A 22,729-nucleotide genomic window follows, 5' to 3' on the forward strand; every position below is an offset into this window, starting at 1 on the left:
TTTTTTTTTCAAACAGGGCAGACTGTCTCATCTATATTGTTTTTTTTTTTTGCATACACTCATATACAGAAAGGCATCTTTCTCCTTCCTTTCTTTCTGCAGATAAACAATAGTAGTTGTAGCAAGGTTTTAATATAACTTTCATAGCATATTCCAGTTTTAAAAATATTTTCACATCTTCTTACAACTTGTAAACTATAACTAAAGTGACTTCATGTTTTCAATCAACATATATGGGGCATCCAAATTGTGCTAGATTCTGATGATGATGAACAGGACATAACACCTGGGCTCATGGAGCTTACAAATGAGTTGGCAGTCAGTCAACATACGTTACTGATGACCTACTGTGTTCCAGGCACTGTTCTAGGTGCTGAGAAAATAGCTGTGAATAAGACAGTGAGTGCCTTTCCCCAAACAGCAAGTGTCTTAGCTAGAGAAAAGGCTTAAAATATGTTTATTATATATTGTTAAATTTTTGGAGAAGTCCTTTCTAAGGAAGTAAAATTTGACTCGGAACCTGGAGATGAAAAGGAGTTAGCCATTCAGAGATCTGGAAAGAGAGTTTCACGCTGAAGGAATGTGAAGTGCAAAAGCCCTGTGACTAGAATCAGCTTAGCTTGCTTGAGGGATGAAAGAAAGCCAGTGCAGAGGGATGACAGTGAATGAGAGGGAGAAGGGAGAAAGATTAGGTCAGAGAATTTGGTAAGAGTCAGCTCATGTGGGGTCTCTAAGGCCATGTAAAGAGTTTGAATTTTATTTAAATAGGTATTGAGCATAGATGTGACATGCTCTGATTTATGGTTTTAAAAGACCACTCTGGCTACTGGGGAGGCTGCTGGGGGAAAAGAGTGGAAGTGGAGAGACCAGTTGGGAGGCAGGTGAAGGATAATGGTGGATTAGTCTACAGCTGTAGGAGAAATGGTGAAAAATGGCTAAATTGGGGATATAGTTTGGAAAATAAAGTTGAAAAGACTTGATAATGGATTAGATGTCGTAGGTGGGTGAGGGAGGAAAGAGATTTATTAGGGATAAAGACTAGATTTTTTATCTGAGCACCTATGTAGATTGTGGGGACATAAATTAAGATGAAGAAAACCGAGAGAGGAGCAACTGCAGGAGGAAGGGAGGTCCAGAGAGAAATCAATCATTCTGTTTGGCCATGTTAAGTTTCAGAGGCTTGTTATATATTCAAGTAAAAAAATATTGTTTAGGCAATTGGCTAACTCTATCTGTTGCTAAGGGGAGAGGTCCAGGCTGGAGGTACTTCAAAACAAGGGCCAAGATGAGATCACCTGGTGAGTAAGAGTAGATATACAGGAAGACAGAGGGCAGAGGATGATATATTTAATTACAGTGCAGGGAGATATGTGCTGTCAAAGGGGAAATACCAGCTTAGTACAGAGAGAGGAGGTTGGTTAGGCAATTTCGTGGAAGAATTATATATGAGCTCCTAGGATCCATGGAAAACCAAGCAGTGACTTTGTATCAGTGATGATGCTGAACCAGAGACATAATTTGTAATTGGTCGCAGAAGTAGTGGTTTAATGGTAACCATTTTTTTTCTTCTTTTTCACTTAGCTTTCACTTGAAACTCAAGTAACTGGTTTTACAGTTGAACCATGTTAAGTTAGAGGCAGAATAGCTATTTAGAGGCAGAATAGCTCGGCACCTAGGAACACAGGCTCTGGAGTCATTCTGCCTGGGTTGTTCTGGATCTGTCAGTAGTTTACTCAACATCTCTGTATTTCATTTTCTCATCTGCAAATGGGCATACTACCGGTAGCTAACCGCTTAAGGGCTGTTGACTATGTTTCCCCTCCTAAGATTTTACATATATTTTTCAATGCCTACCTCCTATAATCAATAAGGTGAGTGCCATTACTATCCCTATTTTACTGCTGAGGAACCGGAAGCACATTCAACTCTTCCACAAATATTTGTTGTGTGTCTGTAATGTGCCAAGCATGTTTTTTATGTACTGGAGAAAGATCAATGAACAAAAATCTTTGCCTTTGTGCAGCTTCAGGCTGGGGTTTGGAGGAAAGGGAGAGATTTAACAAACATAATAGCAGGTATATTTTATGGTTAATTAGAAGGGGATAAATGCTATAGGAAAAAAAAAAACCCTATAGACAGGTTTTAAGATTTTAAGTAGGGCAGCCACAGTGAACCTATCAGAGAAGGCGACATTTGAACAACGATTTAAGGAGGAGTTGCCGGATCAGCAAGTGCAAAGGAAGGCCCTTAGGCGGGAGCACATGAATGCCACGCAACCACCGCATGCGGGGGAGAGGGAGGCGATGCGGTGAAAGGTGAGGGGCTAACGCATCCAGCTCTAAGAACTCTGACTTTCACCGGATGAGAGGGGAGCCATCGGACAGAAGTGTCCGGAGGAGTGAGATAACTTGACCTTCGCTTTAAATCGGTCCTCCTGTTTAGGCCCACGTCTCAAGGCTAGTGTGAGAGAAGACAGAATGTGAAGCCAGACAGTCCGGCGCTGGGGTCTGTGCTCTCACATTCAAGAAACCAGTGGACACCACGAAGGCTCAGCCCCTCTGCAAGCGCCCCGCAAGTGTAGGCCCATTGCTGCGGTTACCGCCACCAACTTTCGCTGAAACTCCGCCCCACCTACAGCCCTCTAGTCCCCCAGCTCCAGGACTCAGCAGCTACTCAGACGGGTTTCCACGTAGCGCTTCCCCGGCTACGGATTGCGCAACTTCGTCAGCCGGGCGGAGTCGGACGTGGGCGGAGCGGCGACGCGAGGAGAATGCCCGGGCTGGAGACTCGACGAGGAAGCCCAGAGAGCCCCCGACGCCTACGGTGTGCGCCTGCGCACGCTCGATTCGGGACGCTGACATTCCATAAACGCAATCCGCTCCGCCCCCAATTCCGGGGCGGAGCTCTGGGCCGCGCTTGCGCACGGCGTCGCCCGCGCCCTACGCCTGCGTGCTTCTCTAGCCCGGCCCCATCCCCCAGGTTTTTCGGGTGGGGGAGGGGGCACGTCTCGGCGAGTCACGATGATGGCGGCCACCATCCTGTGGTGAGCTAGCGGATTCTCTGCTTGTCTCGCAGCGCCCTTCGCGCCTCCTGCAGACTCAGTGGCCGGCGCCCGGGGCGTGAGGAAGCACGGCTGCCCGAGCTCTCCGGGAAGGCCGCAGTCGCGGAGAGAGCGGCGCGGCCCGGGGCGGCTGGGGGAGAGGCCGCTCTGCTGGGCGAATGTGACAAGCCCCCACCCCCACCGCCTTCTTCCCTAGAGCGCGAGGAGCGCGGGCGACCCCGGGCCCCGCCAGGCCACAGACCCCGCCCAGCGGCCAGCACCCGGCGCAGGCCCGGCAGCGGAGCTGCGCGGAGGCACCATGCAGGTCACCCTGAAGACCCTCCAGCAGCAGACCTTCAAGATAGACATCGACCCAGAGGAGACGGTATGAGCGGCGGGGAGCGCGGGGCCCGGGGCGGGGGCGGCCGCGTGCGGGCCGCGGGGAGAGTGAGGGGCCCGCCGGGCCTGGGCGGGGGACAGCTGCGCGCGGGCGGGGGAGCTGGGCCTGGCCGTGCGCCCCAGTGGGGGGCGCCTCGGGAGCACCCGGAGGGCGCGGGGCTGGGGTCCGGGGGCCGGCCCGGCGGCGTGCGGCAGACCCGAGCCTCGCGGGTTGGCTGCAGGCTTTGTGGCACGAGAAGGGGGAAGCAGTGGCCGGACGCTGTAGGCCTGGTGGCAGATGGCGTGGAGCACACGCCCGCGGGGCACTGGAGGCCTGGGTCTGGGGCTTGCAGTAGTGTGGCCGGAGGGGGAGGGGAGGGGAGGTCGGGGCAGCCTCGGCGGTGGAGCCTGGTTTCTTGGTGTGGTTGCACAGGTGGGGGAGGGAAATGTAGGCGTCGCCACTACTTCTGTGTGGACCTGGTTAGGCGCAGAGGTCTAAGAGTTGGTAACCCGAGATGATGAGCCTTAAAAAGTATCAGGTTTCGTCTGCCGCTGAGAGAGAGAGGTGAGTAGTGGTGAAAATGAATTCTTTGCCCCCTTCCCTCTGGATTTTGTTAACCCTTTTATTTGCATGTATCTTGAATGGTTCTGCTGTCGTGCTCCCGCCACCAAACCCATACCTAAAGTGCATAGATTGCACTTTGAGGCCTCTTTGGTGGTGAAAATTTTTGCATTAGATCCCTTCAAATCGAGGCTCAAACTCAACTCCGGATTTAACGGGTCCTATGTGTTAGCATTTCAAGGGGGAAAAAAGAACGTAAAAACTTTGAATCCCTTCTGCAATTGAAGTCTTAAAACACTTCAGAAGTCTACGTTATAAATTATTCTGTATTTGTGACTGCAAAAAGAGAAACTGTTGAAGTCAATACAACTTTATGCCAAGAATCTAAAAATACCATGTGTGTAAATTTACTGCTTATGTTCTGGAATACACCGTTAAGATTGTCATAATACTAAGTTTAAACAAGCAAGTTTCTGCCCATCTATATTTTTAAAAATAGTTGATTTTATTTTGAGTGACGATCAGGGGCCTCGGTGTTAATTAAACAGACCTGAGTTCCATCTGTGGCTCTTACTTGCTATGACCTTGGGCAAATAACTCTTAGTTTCATCCTCTGTGCGTTAGGGATAATACCTGTATTGTGTGAGGATTAAATGGTACATATTTAGTTGGTGCTCAATAAATGGAATCGATTATTTAAACAATGGATACTTTTGAGTGAAGATACAATGTTATCTTTAACCTATCATTTAATCATCTAAAGTTTTCTACGTCTTTATGGAATGAGGAGAGTTCCCAACCTTTTGGGAATTGTGGCACAAAAAATATTTGATTTCAAAATATTTCATTATATGTAGATAGATGTATGCTGTGCTATAAATTCTTAAAGGTACAGTAGATATGTTATACACGAGAAACTTTTCAGTGTCCTCAGAAGTAATTAACAACATCCTGTGGACTGATATTTCAAATGGAATCAAATCCTTCTTGACTATTTCTTTATGGTATAGTAAATACTAATAGATCGAAGGATAAAAGTTAAAATGGGGTTGTCTGTTTAATGATTTTATACAATCTACATAAAATGTCTATTTGACTTTGGTTTTTTGTGGTAATAAATGTTGGTGCCACAGTAGCTTATAATACTCAGAATAATTCCAGAACTGAAACTAAAGGATTTTGGTAGGGAGGGAATATCTGTGGGTTTATTAACATTATACAGTGGCTGTTTCTACAGTTGCACTAAAATATTTATGTTCTGTAAGACTTGTATACAACTCTTCAGGCACTTTATGCATACGGTATTATCTTAGAGCCAGTACTTTACCTGTATTGTATAAATTCTTAACTATTTTTGTGGTTTCTCAGTTTATTTCCAAGGGAATGTAATATGTTATACTTCTAGAAATATATTTTCCAGAAAGCTCGTTGTTGCAGAGTGGCTTCTTCAGCTTTTGTTGCTATTTATGTAAATATAATTTTGTTGCTATCAATATAAACATAAAAATTAATACTATTAATATTATTACCTTTACATCAGCCCAACTCAGGGAAAAAAAAAATATTATTACCTTTGTAAAGACTGTATCGTAGAAAGAAAAAAACTAATACTAGTAGTCTAGGGCAAGAAATTAAAGTATTTAAGAATGTTTACATTAAATGACCTATCCATTTTATTTTTATGGCTTTAAGTTTCAGAAGTGTTTTTTAAGACTATTTTAATTCCATTTATTTATTTTTATTTTGTATTTATTTATTTTTGAGAAAGTCTCACTTTGTTGCCTGGGCTGGAGTGCTGTGGCCTTAGCCTAGCTCACAGCAACGTCAAACTCTTGGGCTCAAGAGAGCCTCCTGCTTCAGCCTCCTGAGTAGCTGGCCTACAGGCATGCGCTACTGTGCTGGCTGATTTTTTTTATGTATATATTTGTATATTTTTTAGTTGTCCAGCTAATTTCTTTCTATTTTTTTTAGTAGAGATGGGGTCTCACTCTTGCTCAGGCTGGTCTCAAGCTCCTGAACTCAAAGGATCTTCCTGCCTCGGCCTCCCAGAGTGTTACAGGCGTGAGCCACCGAGCCTGGCCGATTTATTTATTTTTGATATAGTATGTTCGAATTCCAGTAAGAAAAGAAAGAGTGAAAATTATATTAATATAGAGCAACACTAAGTGTCCTGTTTCTGATTTGTTGTGAGAACTGGGTAATCAGGATATTAGAAGTAGATCTAAAGTAAAGAAAAGATTTTATTTATTTAACCTATAGCAATATCTCAAATGAACAGATTTGGCCTCTGAGGCCTGTATTTGGACTGCCCAAAAGGTTTGTCCTTGTTTTTTACCTGGAAGGAACAAAGGAAATTAAGTGACTTAAGGTAGCCACTGTAGAAACTCTCGTGAGCTTGAGATGAGCATGAACAAAAATGGAAGAAAGGACTGCAATATAAGTGGAATCATGGGAGTGATTCATTTGCTGAACAAGTAAGCCAGGGGTCCTCAAACTTTTTAAACGGGGCCAGTTCACTGTCCCTCAAACTGTTGGAGGGCCAGACTACAGTTTAAAAAAATACTATGAACAAATTCCTATGCACACTGTACATATCTTATTTTGAAGTAAAAAAACAAACAAACGGGCAAAAACACCGCATGTGGCCCTCGGGCAGTAGTTTGAGGACGCCTGAAGTAAACGTTTAGTGAGCTTTGCTAGCAAGACTGGAGTAGTGCAGGGACATGTATGTAGGGCATAGTCTGGGTCTTATGGGATCCTTATTGGCCGAAGGTCAGTGGCTAGAGAGTAGGGGATGTACACAGTGAAAAAAGCAAAAAAAAAATTTGTTTTTAGGGTGTTTTATATGCTCTAGTTTTTGAAGGGTGATGATTCCTCCCCCTTTTTAACCACAAAAACTTGCTTATACTTATTAGCCAGTGTGCCATTTACTTGACCATTACTATGGTATGTTCATGATCACTGCCTTTAGTGTTAACCTTTATAAAGGTCTTTTTAATTTTTACAATAGTAATGCATCCTTTCTTAAAAGATAATCAAGCAGTATGGAAACAAAATGAAAAGGTGGTATGTGTGGAGTGGGGAAACCATTGCTAAGAGATTTTCTTCATTATGTGTTCTATTTTAAATAGATTATTTACTTTAAAAATTGTGGGAGAAATTTAGGTAGCATGCATATTAAAGCATTCTGAGGTATCTAATAGACCACTACTCCTATAATATTCTTTTTTTTTTTTTTGAGACAGAGTCTCACTCTGTTGCCCAGAATGCCATGGTGTCAGCCTAGCTCATGGCAACCTCAAACTCATGGGTTCAAGCAATCCTCCTGCCTCAGCCCCATGCCCGGCTAATTTTTTCTGTACATTCCTAGTTGGCCAATTTTCTTTCTATTTTTTAGTAGAGATGGTGTCTCGCTCTGACTCAGGCTGGTTTTGAACTCCTGATCTTGAGCGATCCACCCACGCTCTGGCCTCCTATAAAATTCTTAACTCTGAAATTTGGTGTGATGGACATTTAGAGGGAAATAGAATACACCCAGTTTTTAAGTTCAGATCCAAAGTTACTTAGTTTTTTGTATTGGTGTTACTTAAAACTATTAATTAAGAAAGGCAGTCTAAAAAATAAAAATTTGGAAATAGTTGCACTACAGTACATTATTTCTTCACTGAAATGAAAGAAAAGAGTATGTGTTACACAGATTAATCCTTGAGTTTGGTAATGCTTGACACTGATTATGTGCTTTGAATAACTGAAAACACACAAAAACCCGGTAAACTTGAGATGAAACTTTAAATGCAAAAACTGAAATGTGATTTTATTGCTACATATGTGGCATTAAAACTGTATATACATAGGATATTTTGGATAAGAGACTTGTGAAGATACAATAGTTGTAATTTTTAAACAGCATATTTAGTGTGCTGCAAAGAATGAACCTCACTTTGTGGTTTGTCTCTGTAATGTTAGTGATTGTTATAAAATACTGCTTTAGTACTTTTTCTGTATACAGTATTTGCTAGCTGTCATTTACTAGTGAATAGTTCCTATTGTGGTTTATTACATTTTCCATATGGTCATGCGAGACATAGTGCCATATTATGGGAGTTTCCTAGATTATTAAAGCATTAAGTAGTAAATATATTAAAATAACTATATCACAGAGGTGAAATTAAGGGTTCTTGGCATTTTGGTGGAGCAAAATACAGGAAGAAACTGGGAAATCTGACATGATTTTCACCAGGCTTTTGCACAGTAGCCATTGAGTAAAGATCTTTTGAATGAATTGAGTACATTCTGGTGAGCTATCAGTGATTCCTCAATGTAGTGTATTTGCACGTTGATTTATTTATTTAACAAATATTTGTTGGGCACACTAGATGTCAGGCCCTGCTGTCATGGTGTGTACATTTTAGTGGGATAAAACAGTCAAAAAAACAAGTTTAAAGAACCAGGTAATGGTAACTGCTGTGCAGAAAATTGAAATAGGATGAGGTAATGAGACAATGCTTGACTAGGTGGCTACTTTTAAATCGACTAATCACAGAAGGCCTTCTGAATAAGGTAAGTTTTAAGCTGACATCTGAATAATAATGAACAGTAAGAGATGAGAGTGTTTTCTGTAGGAAACAGCTAGGGCAAAGACCTTTAAGAGTTTGAGTGTGTTTTGGGAATCCAAAAAAAGACCTGTATTGCTAAGGTGAGGGGTAAGAGTTTAGAGAGTTAGGCAAGGAGTCAGAGCATGTAGGGCTTTGTAGGCTAAGGTTTTTCAAGGTAAAATGGAAAGCCTTTATAAGCAGGGGAGACATTTCTTTTAGGGTTACTTTGATGCTGGTGGAGAATGGCTGGTCGGGTGGGCAAGAGTGAAAGAGGGGGATCAGTTAGGAGGCCTATGCAATAGTTTTAAGCACTTGCGCCTTGAACTAGGGTAATAGGAGTAGAGATGGAGAGAAGTAGATAGAACTGGAGTATATTTTGGAAGGTAGAATTGACTGTACCACTTGCTATGTGACCTGGGGCGAGTTACTCAGTATATGCCTGTTTCCTCATCTGTAGAAGCAGGATACCAGTGCTGAAAGTACCAGCCTCATTGGATTTTGAAGATTATGTGTGTTTGCGATAATAATGTACTTGCTTAGGACAGTAACAGTGCTTGGCGGTGTGCTCTGTTCTTGCTTTAGAAAACCCCAAATGTGATGAAACTCTTTTGTGCTTGCACAGTGCAGCCAGAGACAAACTGCTAGCCACGTTGACTTGTCTCTCTTAAATTCATGAACATTAACCTTAATTGAGCCCTCGTTGTAGTACCTGGCAGTCATACATTTCACTAGTCCAGTTTTTTCCTGTGATGGGAAGATTTTATATTATCTTCTCTCTGTATTTTTAGCTGATGACTGTAATTTTATTTTATTGAGAATTTAGAAGCAAGACAGAATTTGTATGCAAGGTTTCTACCATAGTTACCTACCTGCTAGCCTCCTCTTACCATAGATGCTGTCTATTGTGGATAGTGCTGTCTAAGGCCAGTTCCTCGACTTTTCCTCTGTATCCCAAACTCTGTCATCTGGGAAGGACATCACTCCATCAGATCTCCTTTTCTGTATCACTGATTTTTTCATTTCTAGATTGTGCAGACATTTTTTCCCATCTTAATGAAACCCTGCCTTGTCTCTACATCCCTCTTCAGCTACTGCCCTATTTCCTTGCTCCCCCTCACGGGAAAACTCTAGTATCTCTTGATTGTTTACTTTTTTCCACATCTTGGCTCTTTTCAAATGCACTATACTATTCCTAAACTGAAAGGGAGTTTTCCTCCTACTTTGTCCTTGTCTTGTGTCCTTGAGTAACAAGTCTTTAAAAATCTCTCCTCATTAGTAAAATGGGAGTAATAATTGACTTGGCTTCCTTAGAGTTATTGTGAAAATCAGGTGAGATCATTTGCCTGAAAATATTTAGCGAATTGTGAAATTAAAACTAACTTATGCAGTTTTTTTGAAAACAAATCTTACTTTCATCAGTATTCCTTTATAGTGATCATTCTTTTCCTTTGTTTTGATCCTTTCTGAGAAAGGTTTGTGTGAATGAGATAGTCTCATTCTCTCAGTTTGACATAATCAGCAATTTTAAAAAGTGTGTAATAACAGTGAACAAGGTCCTGCCATTTTAGCTTGAAAATTGATAATATTTTGTTGGGTGGTGGATAGAATTTCTGTTAACTTTTGAAAGAAATTTGCTAAATTTAAGCCTGCTATGGCACAGTGAATCCTTCTGAAGGACATTACACCATCTGTTCCTTGTAAGTTTGGATAAATAAATTCCTTCTGTGGTGTCTCAAAAGCTAATTTTACAACTGAATGAACTTTATAAACCTTTTAAACATTATGTAAACCTATTCCAGCAAAGGAGGTAGACCAGCTACAAAAGACTGATATACATGAACAGGTCCTAGATGCTTAAACAGGTAGATAAAATTATTATTTGTCACTGCCCCCCCCACACACACACTTCTTCTGGTGGGCAGCTTTTTCTTGCTAGTGCACTGGAGAAATCCATTCTTTGCCTTTATAGAAACTTTAAAAGTTCCAGGGTTTTCTACTTATTCAGTTGGGTTTTCTGCTTATTCAGTTTCCAAATTCCTATGTCTCTTTTGGTCTTGTTGAAATCATACTGTTAGGAATATTTAGGCTTTAGATTAAGTTGGCATGTATACGTTGGCTTAAGAGCCTTAAATACCATTTTACATAGTTTCTGTGGGAAAAATGGGCTCTGGGTTTCAAATCATATATTTGAAATAATAGCCCTTTGGATCATAACCCCAATTTGAGAATGCCTTTGTTTACTGTCTGTTTCTTCTCACATAATTAATACTATACTGTCAGTTATTGTTTCAGTAAAGAAACTCTTTCTGTCCTACATTTTTTCATTCCTTGGGTCCAATGGGGAGATTTTTCTGTTTGTACTGAAGTCAGCTGATGTCTTTATCATAAATTGTGTTTTTAGAACTAGCAGGAACCTACTTTGGGGGGGAAATTTAAGAAATAATTCTTGGTGCTGTTGCCAGTTTCTCAAGAGGAAGGATAATACCCAAAGAACTAAAAAGGACAAAGCTTTACCTGCAGTGTAAATCTGTGAAATCCTTTAGTAAATATATTTGGCTTTGGGAATCTTTTCTTTTGCTAATGGTTGATTGCCAAAATTCAGTTGCTATTATTACTTTTTAATTAACTAGGCTATGTGGTATTAGAACTGCCTCATACCTCTTTTTTTTTAATGAAATTTCTCTTTTTTTTCCTTTAAACTCCAATTTCCCCTAAATTACTAAAATAGTACAGGCTGTTAGTGAATATGGTATATAAGTAAAAAGTGAAAGGCTTTTGCCCCTGGTCTAAATAGCCACTATAGACTCTATATCCTTCTAGTCCTTTTAAAAATAATACATAAACACAACTATACTGCTTTAAAAATAATAATAATTGCTTAGCAACTAGCTCCCCTTTCTCCTTTTTTTGAGACAGTCTTGCTCTATTGCCCTGGCTAGAGTTCAGCGGCATCATCATAGCTCATTGCGACCTCAAAACTCCTCGGATCCAGTGATCCTCCTGCCTCAGCTTCCTGAGAAGCTGGCACGCACACTACCACGCTTGGCTAATTTTTCTAGTTTTTGTAGAGGTGGGATCTCACTGTAGCTCAGGCTGATCTTAAACTTCTGACCTCAAGCAGTCCTCCTGCCTTGGCCTCCCAGAGTGCTAGGCATGAGCCACTGAACCTAGAGAGCAACTAGCTTTTTTTGCCTCAAAGATAGTTATATTTCATTTATTCATTATATTGCATAGTATTCAAATGAATGTATGTACAGTGATTTATTTTATCATTTCTCCTTGATGGATATTTAGGATTTTCAGTTTTTAGTATTACAAACAGTAATGCAGTGCACATATTTTGTACATCTGTCTTTGAAGTGTTTGTGTGAACATCTCTCTAGCATTGATTTTAATGTGGAATTATTGGATTGATGGCTGGCATGTTGCTTTAAAAATGCCTGATCAGTGCTCACAAATAGTATTTGCTATTCACAATTATCAATGTCCATATGAGTAGCCAGGATTCAAATTTGGGTATTCCACTTCCAGAGCCTGTTGTACGGAACCTTTCTATTTAATATGCCTTAGTGTCCTCACCAGAAAATGAGGATAATAATGTAAATAGTACATCCCTGTGTGCTAGTTATCTATTACTGCACAATAAACAAGCCCCAAACTTAGTTGTTTAAAACATTAAACATTTATTATTTCATAGTTTTCTGTAAGTTACAAATTCAGGGGTGGCTTAATTCTGTGGTTCTTATTTAGGATCTCATGAACTTGTATTAAGGGCTATAGTCATCTAAAGGCTTTGCTGTGGTTGGAGGGTTCTCTTCCAAAGTGACTCCCTCACAAGTCTAACACCTTAGTGCTGGCTGTTGAGTTTGACTGGAAGCTTCAGTTCCCTCTCCACAAAGGCCCTTCCCCAGGCTGCTCGAGTGTCTCCATGACATGGCAACTGGCTTCTGCCAGTGTGAGTGACCCAAGACAGTAAGGTGGAAAAAAGTGGCTTTTATGTATAAACCAACCTTGGAATTTGTACACTTTCACTTTGGCAGTATTTTACTGCTCTTATTGACTAACCATAATTCAGTATGGGAAGGGTGTTTACAAAGACTTGAATACCAGGAGACAAGGGCCATTGGGGACCAGCTTGGAGGCTGGCTGCTGCAACCTCATAGAGGTGTAGTACAGGTTAAAACAGTTAATTACTGTGAGGCTCTTACTGCCTTGCCTGGCATGTGGCCAGTGGATGCCACACATAGGATTTGTTCATTTGGGCTTTGTTTTTCAGGGCTACCCATTAAAGCTTAAATAATTCTTTTTCCTATACATAGTTACAACAGTAATAAAGAACAACATAGTTACAAAAGTAATAAGGAAAAATATACTGTAGCATTGAGGAAGCCGAGTTGGTACATGAAAGTTTAATTGCTGGCCTAATCAACAAGCAATAGCTCTAGAAATCTTATGCAAAGTGCTGTGTAAGAAGATTGACATAGCAGCACATCATACTACTATTGTGGGAATATAATTTATAAGATATTATTTTGATATCTCAAACATACAGTGTAGATATTATTCTGCCTACACCACTGTATATTTGCTTCAGTGTTATAGTTGTCTCCTTTTTTTAATTTCAGAATATTGAAGAGATACAAATGTTTTGGTTACATAAATTGCTTTTGTACCATTTGTGTAAAAGTTACAAGTGTGTAACTTGTTACAAGTTACAAGTGCCCATCCCCCAGATAACGTGTGTTGTACCCATTAGGTGTGAATTTACTCATCCCCTGTTTCCCCCCCTCACCTGTTTGATTTGCAAAGAATGTTATTTCCATATGGGCACATAAGTGTTACTCAGTTAGTTCCAATTTAATGGTAAGTACATGTGGAGATATCTCAGACATAGGCTCAATTTGGTTGGGCTAGGGATGATTTAGACAAACTAGTCAAAAAGCTACTTTTTAGCAAATACATTATGGTTGAAATGCCCTGGGACATCAAGTGAAGGTATCCAGTAGAAATTGAGTATGTGTAACTGAAGGTCAGGGAGAGCTGCTGGGCTAGAAATACAGGTGGCATCTGGATTGTTATTAAAACCACTTCGGGGCGGAGGGGAAATGGCTGTCGAAAACAAGCTGGAAGAGCGTTTCCCAAAGTGTATTCTGTGGAACTAGCACCTACTGTGTTCTCAACACTGTGCCACATATAGAAGATGATCATGGAAACAGCAATAATAGTCATGTAAAAATCTTTTTACCGAAAAAGCTGCTTGAATGTCTGCTGAAATGTTCAAGTTTACTAAAAGAGAGGCACCGTTGGAACACTAATGAGAGATCATGATGCAGCCATCCTTTTGGATTTCTTTTTAATAATGTGTGACCTTTCGCCTTTGATCCCCTGACCTGAATCACCTTGGTCTAAAATTTTGGTAGCAGAAACAAATGTCCAAAGAGCAGTGGAAAACAAGTCAGAAGCTGCTGTCTGATTCCAGAGGTGCTCACATTTTACGTAAAAAAAATGCTGTCACCACACACTTGTTCATGGGTGCAGCAAGAAGAGGGATCCCCAGAGCTGGAGCTGAGGGCTGACACATTGGAGTGAAAGCTGGCAGGAGTCGTAGGGAGAGCTTTACCATCCTGCCAGTCCCATATCTGGCTTCGAGACAATTCTATTAGTGAATTAATTGTTCTCAAAACCCCAAATTAATTTGAACCGAATGTCACTAAACATGAAGCAGATTAGAGAGACCTACCCTTGCCTCATCCGGGGTCACAGTGAAGCAGCTCTGGGGCCTGAGCAGGCCTCTGTCCACGTGCCACCAGGTCCAGAGGCCTCCATGACCACCTGTGATGCCACTCTCTGTCCCCTCAGCAAGCTTACCTTTCTTCTGGCACTTACCCCAGTGGTGATATATTTTCCTGTTGATTACCATCTGTCTCCTGTAGAATGGAAGCTCCATGAGAGCAGGGCCTGTTACCGAACCCTGTGTATCTCCAGTGCATAGGACAGTGCCTGGCGCGGTGTAGTCTAAATAAATGCTGTCGATTGAAAAAAAAAAAACAAACCACTTCGATATGGTGCTCACAGGCTGCGAAACCTTGCCCACAGCCGGCACTCATAGTCCGCACAATAGTTTGTGCTGTGCATTGACCACAAACCTGTTTTGCTCCTGTGTGCTGAGGAAAGCTTTAAAGCACTGAAAGCTTGTTTTACTTTACAGGCAGCTTTACTTGTAACATAAATCAGAATAGGTAACATATACATATATGTTTTCATTACGTTATTTTTAAATGCTCACAGTTTTATTTTGATAAATGAAAAATTAGAAAAGTCATATTACAGCTGTCGGCTAAAGTCGCTGTGCGCGTTCATCTATGGCCATGGACTATAGTTGACACTGGTACCGAAGTGGTTATAACTAGGCGTAGGTGGAATGGATTATCTTGGAAATTTAAGTAACATTTAAAGGGCTAGTCAAAGAAGATTTCACAAAGGAGTAAACAGATATAGGAAAACCAGAAAAATATGGCATCGTGGAAGCCAAGGGAGGGCAGTAGGAAAAGGAGTTATAGGCCAGTCTTGTCAAATGTGACAAGAGTAAGATTGGGAAGGATTAAGAAGTGTGTGATAATGATGATGTTGCAGAATTCAGTGGTGTTGGTAAGAGGAGTATTAATGGAATTATGGGCATCAGCAATAGCAGAGAAAATAAGCAGCATAATAAGAAAAAAAATCCATTTTTATTTTATCAGCACTGTATTGTACTCTTTTGAGTAATGGGTGTGGAGTTAACAAATAAGTGAAGACAATATGTGTTTTTGATTTTTTGAAGAATACCTGAGATTAAGGGGAGGAGAGAGTGTAGTTAGGAGATAAGAGGGTGTATAGTATTTTTTGTTTTGTTTTAAGATCTTAGAGAATTGGGACTGTTTACGTGTGAATGAAAATGAACTGGCCTTGAGGGAGTGGTTGAAAATAAAGCTGTGGGAGGGTAGGAGACATAATGAATCTAGCAGGTATTGGAGAACACTTAGAGGGGAAACCAGAGGAGAGGTGGGAAGAATTAGGTTTGAAAGAAAGGATGCCTCCTCTTTCATTTAATAGGTGGAGAGGAGATTATTAGGTGGATCTGAATGCAACAGAGTATGACAGTTTGGTGGCAGAAAGTTGAGAATGAGTTCCTCTCATGTTTTCTGTGTTTTGAATAAGGTAGAAAGTAGTCATCTGCAGAGAGGAGGAGGGTGTTGGGAATCAGATTTAGAGCAGAGTGCAGGTTTGAAATATACTTTTGGAGAATAGAGGAGAGGGCTAACCCAGGGAACAGAGGATTGAGTGTGTCCTTTTCTTAAATAGCATTTAAAAAACTGAGTGTAAATGTGGACAGGCGGTCTGTTAGATAAATGGCTAAGATTTGTTAGCTAAGTGATTGAAGTGAATTTTAGTGGTTGAGTACTGATGGAAATAAATTCAGTTATGTTGGTCCAAATATGGAATTTTGCCCAGCAGGCACAGCAGAAAGACAAGGGAGTCTTTGATATTAGGGATAAGGTAATAGGAGCATTGGCAGTGTTGTCTAAGCGGAATAGAACTAGCAGTGAAGATAGAAGTAAACGTAAGAGACTTTAGAAATCATGGTCTTTTGGGGTGGGGGACTGGTTAATTTTAATTTTCCTTGAGCATTTTTATCTCCATCAGTTCTCTCCCCCAGCCCCTCCAAATAAGGAAAAATGAAATAAAGTTCCTGAAAGGAAAAGGATTCTAAATATCCTTTAAAAATAAATCCTCACAGTTGTTCTTAATATTTACATGTATAAGGGGTGTGAGATAAGACAGTCTTGGTATATTCTGGTCACAACTGGTAAGCTGAAGACTTGCTTTTCATTGTTTATTCCTTGTTCATGAGCTTGTGACCAACATCAAACCATTTAAGCATCAGCAAATGCCAAGGGTGATATTCCGAGAGGGCTGGCTGGCCAACAAAGTGTTGCAGGGCTTTTGTCTACATTCATGTGGCTCTGTGTAGCATTTGCTAGGTGCTTTGCTGCTGTATATTGTTCCTATGGAACAAACAAACCCAGGCCCTCAGAATGATAAATAGGAAGATGCATTCATTGGTAATCTCGGAAAGAGAAACCATTTGAAAAATGCCAAAGAAACAAATGAGCATGGGCACATGGTAATCATTATGGACTAAAGAGAATGATGTTTTTAGAGTAATGCTTCTTAACTCTGGGTGCACTGTGGAGTCATCTAGGAGCATTTTCCAGTCCTGGGGCCACATTCCAGTGCCTTGAAATTAAATTCGGTGGGGATGAGCCGGAAGAGAAACGGGCATTCAACGTTTCACTAAAAGCTCCCTGGATCGGATCATTCTAATCCAGCGTCAAATGTCCCTGCTATACAGGACTCCTCATGGAAGTAACAAATACATGATAGAATGGTGAGGATCCTGAGATCTCCAAAATATAGGAGGATGCAATATTAGGCATTCTGAAGTCTAAATGCTTGTTCGGCTAATTATTTGCTGAATAACTTTGGAAAATTGCCCAACATCTGTGCCTAAATTTCCTCTTCCGTAAAATAATAATAATTGGCATAATAATGCCTACTCCAATAGGTTTTTTGAGAGCTCCATGAGAAATAACCAGGGAAATCTCTATTCTCACCCTTATTTTCATTGTAAAGATGGACTCTGTCATTTTCAGTACCTTGTTGGATACTCCAAAGCAAGTCCAAAGTCACACAGCATTAACAAGGAAGGAAGACAAGCTTTCGTGGCACCACAAACATCAAAGCTTAAACTAACTCCCATTGACCTCTCTGACCTCCTCCAAATCTGGCTGGCAGCTGCCTCACCTTGAGCACCCTCCTCTAGGAGATCCCAGTCTTTTCCAAAGCCTCCTAGGTATCTGGTTCCTTCTCTGCCCGTACTTCATGTGTATGGCTGTAGGGTTTGCAGACCAGGAATTGAGTAAAATGGAGGGTACAGGCTGATACAGTGAAATACGTAAAAGTTTTCCCTTCTGAGGAACCATAGTCTTAATGAGGTTCAAGAGCAAATGTAGTGAACAGCTATTTAGGAACTGGTAGGAATAGGAGATTGGTCACTTATAATTTCAAAGATGGAACAGGTTTTGGATGACAGCATTCAGCCTGTGTCCTATGAGTGGGTGAGTTAAATGGATTGAAAGTAAAGATCATTGTTGTGTTGAGCTTAAGGAACAATGCCAGAATTTTGGACAGGTCAGTGAATCTGGTTCCAAAGTCTAGTTGAGTTTTGTATCAAATTTTTCTGATACATTACCAGAAGTGGTAGTGTCAAGTCAAATGTCCCCTCCTCTTTAACAATGTTGAGGCATTTTGGCATATTGCTCTAAAAGATTTAAATCATTTAATAATGTCATTCTGAGAGTATGTCTGTTCATACTTGTTTACACCAAGAATTGTTCAAAATAGTCTTTTCCAGTATAACAGTCTATTGGATTAATAACTTGTGACATCACATTTGTGTTTTTGGTTACTAATGAGGTTGAACTTTCTGTGTGACTGTAATTGTGAATTGCTTGGCCTGTTATTTGTCCTTTTTGTTAGCTCAAGAAGAGTTTTGTATCTTTGCTTTCTCTCCATTCTTTTATTTGCATTTTTCTTTTTGTTGTTTGTGTTGGTTTTTCTATTTGAGTTGTATGCTTAGCTTATTAATTTTTCTTTGTTGAATAAAAATGTTTAGTGCTAGCCTATCATTTCTGTAACCAAATGATACAAGTATTGTGTACAGAGTTCTCAATTGTTATGTTCTTAATATTCTTTAATCACATTTTTTATTACTTTGGAAGAAAAGATTTTTAGTAGTAAATGGTTAGAGGGATTTTGGGTCCAATTTTTCTTTTTTTTTTTTGAGACAGAGTCTCGCTTTGTTGCCCAAGCTAGAGTGAGTGCTGTGGCGTCAGCCTAGCTCACAGCAACCTCAGACTCCTGGGCTCAAGTGATCCTCCTGCCTCAGCCTCCCCAGTAGCTGGGACTACAGGCATGCGCCACCATGCTCGGCTAATTTTTTTTGTATATATATTAGTTGGCCAATTAATTTGTTTCTTGACCTCGAGCAATCCGCCCGCCTTGGCCTCCCAGAGTGCTAGGGTAACAGACGTGAGCCACCACACCTGGCCCAATTTTTCTTTTTTACTGGATTTTTGGAGTTTTACTTTTGTCCCCTCCTCCCTCTTTTTTGATAATACAAAACTAGAAAGTAGGTCCATTATTTATTTAGGCTTTTAGAAATAGAGTGAAATACTTTTTGTGGCCTAAATTTTAAAAATATTCTAAGGGTGCTGGAAATACAAATACAGTCTCTGTTGAATAGAGAGCTTTATATAGTATATATTCAATCTTAATTACCTCACTCATTTTGACATGTCAAGATTGAGATAATCCTGATTATTTCTTTTACTTTTTGCTTCATATATTTTTTCTTCCATTTTTATGCTGTATTCATTTATTCATTCAGCATATGATCATTGAGCATCTGTTATATACTGTTCTGAAAACTGAGTTCACACAGTGACACAAGTGATCTGTAATTCATTTTTAGTTTTCACCAAGTAATCATATACTGTATCTCTATTCTCCCTCTATAAATAAAAAGTTTGAAAGGAAATTTATCATTCACCACTGAGTGTTTCACCCATGTTCTGCCATCACTTATTTGACTGGGCAAGTCATTTAACATGAAGAATAGCAGTCCTCACACTTTTTGGTTTTACGACTCCTTTACACTTAAAAGTTATTGAAGACTACAAAATAACTTTTGTCTGTGTGCTTGCATTTATTAATATATACCATATTAGAAATTAAAACAAATTTTTAAATGTTCTTTTAAAAATAATAAATTCATTAGATGTTATAATTAATATTTTTGTGAAAATTAACTTTTCCAAAACAACAACTAAGCAATAAGACTGACATTGTCTTACTTTTTTTTGCAAATCTAATGTGTGGCTTTAAAATGTTTTTACTTGTGTTAGTTTTACCTCTGAAATTCAGAACAGTGGAAAATAGTGGACTGAGATTTTTGTGATAGATTTCTACTTTGGGGAACATGAGAATAGCAGTGATGATAACCATTTCGGGAAGATCAGTGTAGCAAGGGTGATTCCCACAGTATTTGCAGAATACTATGCTTTAAAGCTTGGAGTTATAAGAGATGGCTCTGGATTCCAACTATCAGTGAGTAGCGGTGTGACTTGGGGCAGGTGATTTAACCTCTTTATTTCTATTTCTTAATCTAGAAAATTGAGTGGGTGATATTTCCATTGATCCCAGAGTTTTGAGGCTTTTGTGAAATTGCATGTGTTAATGTACTTGAACTAAACTTTTTTTTTATTTTTGAAGTACACACCATTACTTTTTTATTGTTTTACAAAGGAATCCTATCTTTATATCCTTTTCTGTCATACAGCTTTTTGTTGTTGTTGAAACAGTCTCGCTCTGTCACCCCAGCTAGAGTGTGGTGGTATCAACCTCATTAGACTTGTTTTCTAAATATATCATAATGAGCCTATTGTCATAATATTTTAGGAAGTGAAGAGACCATGAAGGTCATCTGTTCCAGTTCCTCTTCATAGATGAGACTGATGCTGAGAGAAGCTAAGCTACTTGTTTAAGATCTTTTAAATAGTCCAGTGGTTCTCAGTCTTGGCTAACTTTGGAGCCATCTGTAAAGCTTTTAAAAAATACTAATGTTCAGGTCCCACCCTCAGAGATTGTTTTCATTGATCTTTATAAAGCCCCCTGGGTAATTATAATAAAACATTACAACAATCTTAAAATGAATCATTTGCCTTTTAACATTCACATTTAGCCTTTAACATTAAAGCATTCTTACTATTTTAGATGAAACCATTTTGTTTCTTAGACCTTTTAGGTTGACAGACTTTACTTCCTTGCTCTGTGGGAAATAAACCTGTAAACTTTATGGGAGTCAAAACTTTGATGTTGAAATCTTTATTTTAAATTAATTTATCAAGTCAACTAGTAAAGTTTTTTAAATCTATATATGTGTAACAGGTGTGTTAAAATGAAGTTTATGCCTATCCTAAGAATAATTTTTATCTTCCATTATTTATTCAGATTCTGGAATGTAATTTTTTTGTTTAGACTATTTCCCAATATATTTATTTTTCTTATATAGGTGAAAGCACTGAAAGAGAAGATTGAATCTGAAAAGGGAAAAGATGCCTTTCCGGTAGCAGGTCAAAAATTAATTTATGCAGGTATGAATTAAATATTAAAATTAATGTGTCACTTCTTCCTTACAGTGATATTATTTTAGTTTTAGAAATGTTACATTATAAATTGTAGTGTATTCAAATTGTCAGAAACATTGTACATATAAAAGCAGTGGAAGAGCAGTCGTTTGAATATGATATTGATATTCAATCTTCTCTTTATTCACATTTGCTCTATGTATTTTTCCATCCAGCGATGTTAGTTTTCTTCAGTTTTATCTTTTGTAAGCATCACATAACTGGCTTTTGTGTTTTTAGCCAAACTGAGCTTTAAGCTTCTTTTTAAATTTGTTGAATTGAAACCATTTTTACTGGTTGTGTTATTAGGGTACTTGGAATCATTTCTGTAAAGTTAAATTTTAACCAAAATTGAGGAATATTAAACTTATATGTTAAAAGATACTATAACTGACAGGAAGGAAGACTATTAATATTCAGATAATGTATAGAATTCTTAGAAATCAATAAGGAAAGGATGACTTATAAAAAAGCAGCAAAAGAAATGAACAGGAAATTATAAATTTAACTAGCCTCACTGGCAACCGGGAAAATGTATATTAAAAATAGACTTGATATCTGGATTTAGTAGAGAAAATTCTCTTTATTCTTCAAAGGAAATACTGAACACTGCTTATTGTAGATGTCAGTAAGGTGGGTCTTTGTTTGCCCATATATATCTTGTCTTTTTCTGGATGGCATTTTCTTAGCTGAGACTGTTCAGAGGAAATGCTAGCCTCGAGATTTAATCCCATCATTTTTATATGTCAGAATTCAGAAGCCTAGAGAGGTAGACATAAAATTCAAATTTCCAATTTCTAGTCTTGGCCTGTTTTTTCATTTCTATCCAGAATAGAGACTGTATTCCTTTCTGTCTTAATGCTTGCAGCTTTTGGATCAATAACTTTTTAAAGATGGGAAGCTAAATTCACAGAATAGGAAACATCGAGTTGTTCTGACCTAATATTTGAGTGTTAGCTTGACCACAACTTTGTGTACTTCTTTGTGCATTACTGAGTTCTGTAGCATCTTGCCTTTTCTTGTATCCTATGTCATTTTCTGAAGCACTTTTAATATCTAGCGTTGATAGCATTGGAATGTTCTGATTTGTCAGGTATCTGGTATTTTGGAGAACAGGACATTTGTTCCTCTCTCCTCCTTCCCATCAGGAAGAAATACAGGTTATTTGCCAGGGGACCCTTGGGCAGTCACAGTATTGAATTTTCTTTGTCTTCATGATCTCCCCTTTCTCACAACCTCTTTAATATTTTCTTGCCCAGCAAGTCTTTTATATAATTAAGTAATACATTTTTTAAAATTGCTTGGCATTTTATGTGCAGTATATATATTTGACATCCTTTAGTCAAATGTTTATGCCATATTAACTATTGTGTTTCCATTTATCTTTATCTTGGATGATTGGCTAATGTTTTCCATTGGGGAAAGTAGTAATTAATAGAATTGATGTTGGTGATTAATTAATAGAAAGTTTTATAAGTTACATGTAAGACAAAAGATTATTGCACCTTAGGTAACATTTTATTCTCTTATATTAGGCAAAATCCTCAATGATGATACTGCTCTCAAAGAATATAAAATTGATGAGAAAAACTTTGTGGTGGTTATGGTGACAAAAGTAAGTTTCAGCCTCATTTTATATTTGTTTATATGTATGAGTCTTTTAAAGATTAATGATGCCAAGTCCACATAATGGACACAGTTTATACACATCCATCGCAGTGTGTACTTAACTGCTATTAAAGGTTTTAAGAATTTACCTTGGATCAACCATAAAGTTATTAATTGTATGCATTTGTGGTTTTATTATAATTTTTATGTAAATTAACATAATTGAAATATAAAATGTCATGTTAAAATTTTGCTGGAT

The 22,729-nt window shown here is 39.1% G+C and overlaps 1 protein-coding gene and 1 pseudogene across 1 annotated transcript in view; both read left to right on the forward strand.

Annotated features, from left to right (window-relative positions):
* Nucleotides 1-2,923: 2,923 nt before the first annotated feature.
* The window catches only part of RAD23B (RAD23 nucleotide excision repair protein B), a 47,009-nt gene continuing 27,203 nt past the window's right edge, over nt 2,924-22,729 (forward strand). The window contains exons 1-4 of the mRNA XM_012736782.2: nt 2,924-3,043; nt 3,258-3,425; nt 20,748-20,829; nt 22,398-22,477. Coding sequence (XP_012592236.2) covers nt 3,360-3,425; nt 20,748-20,829; nt 22,398-22,477 — 228 coding nt within the window. The 5' untranslated portion in view covers nt 2,924-3,043; nt 3,258-3,359. The remainder of the gene's footprint in view (nt 3,044-3,257; nt 3,426-20,747; nt 20,830-22,397; nt 22,478-22,729) is intronic.
* Nucleotides 13,658-20,740, forward strand: LOC105855644 (calmodulin-binding transcription activator 1 pseudogene; annotated as a pseudogene).

This window comes from Microcebus murinus, chromosome 12 (genome assembly GCF_040939455.1).
Source record: "Microcebus murinus isolate Inina chromosome 12, M.murinus_Inina_mat1.0, whole genome shotgun sequence".
NCBI classification, from domain to species: Eukaryota; Metazoa; Chordata; class Mammalia; order Primates; family Cheirogaleidae; genus Microcebus; species Microcebus murinus.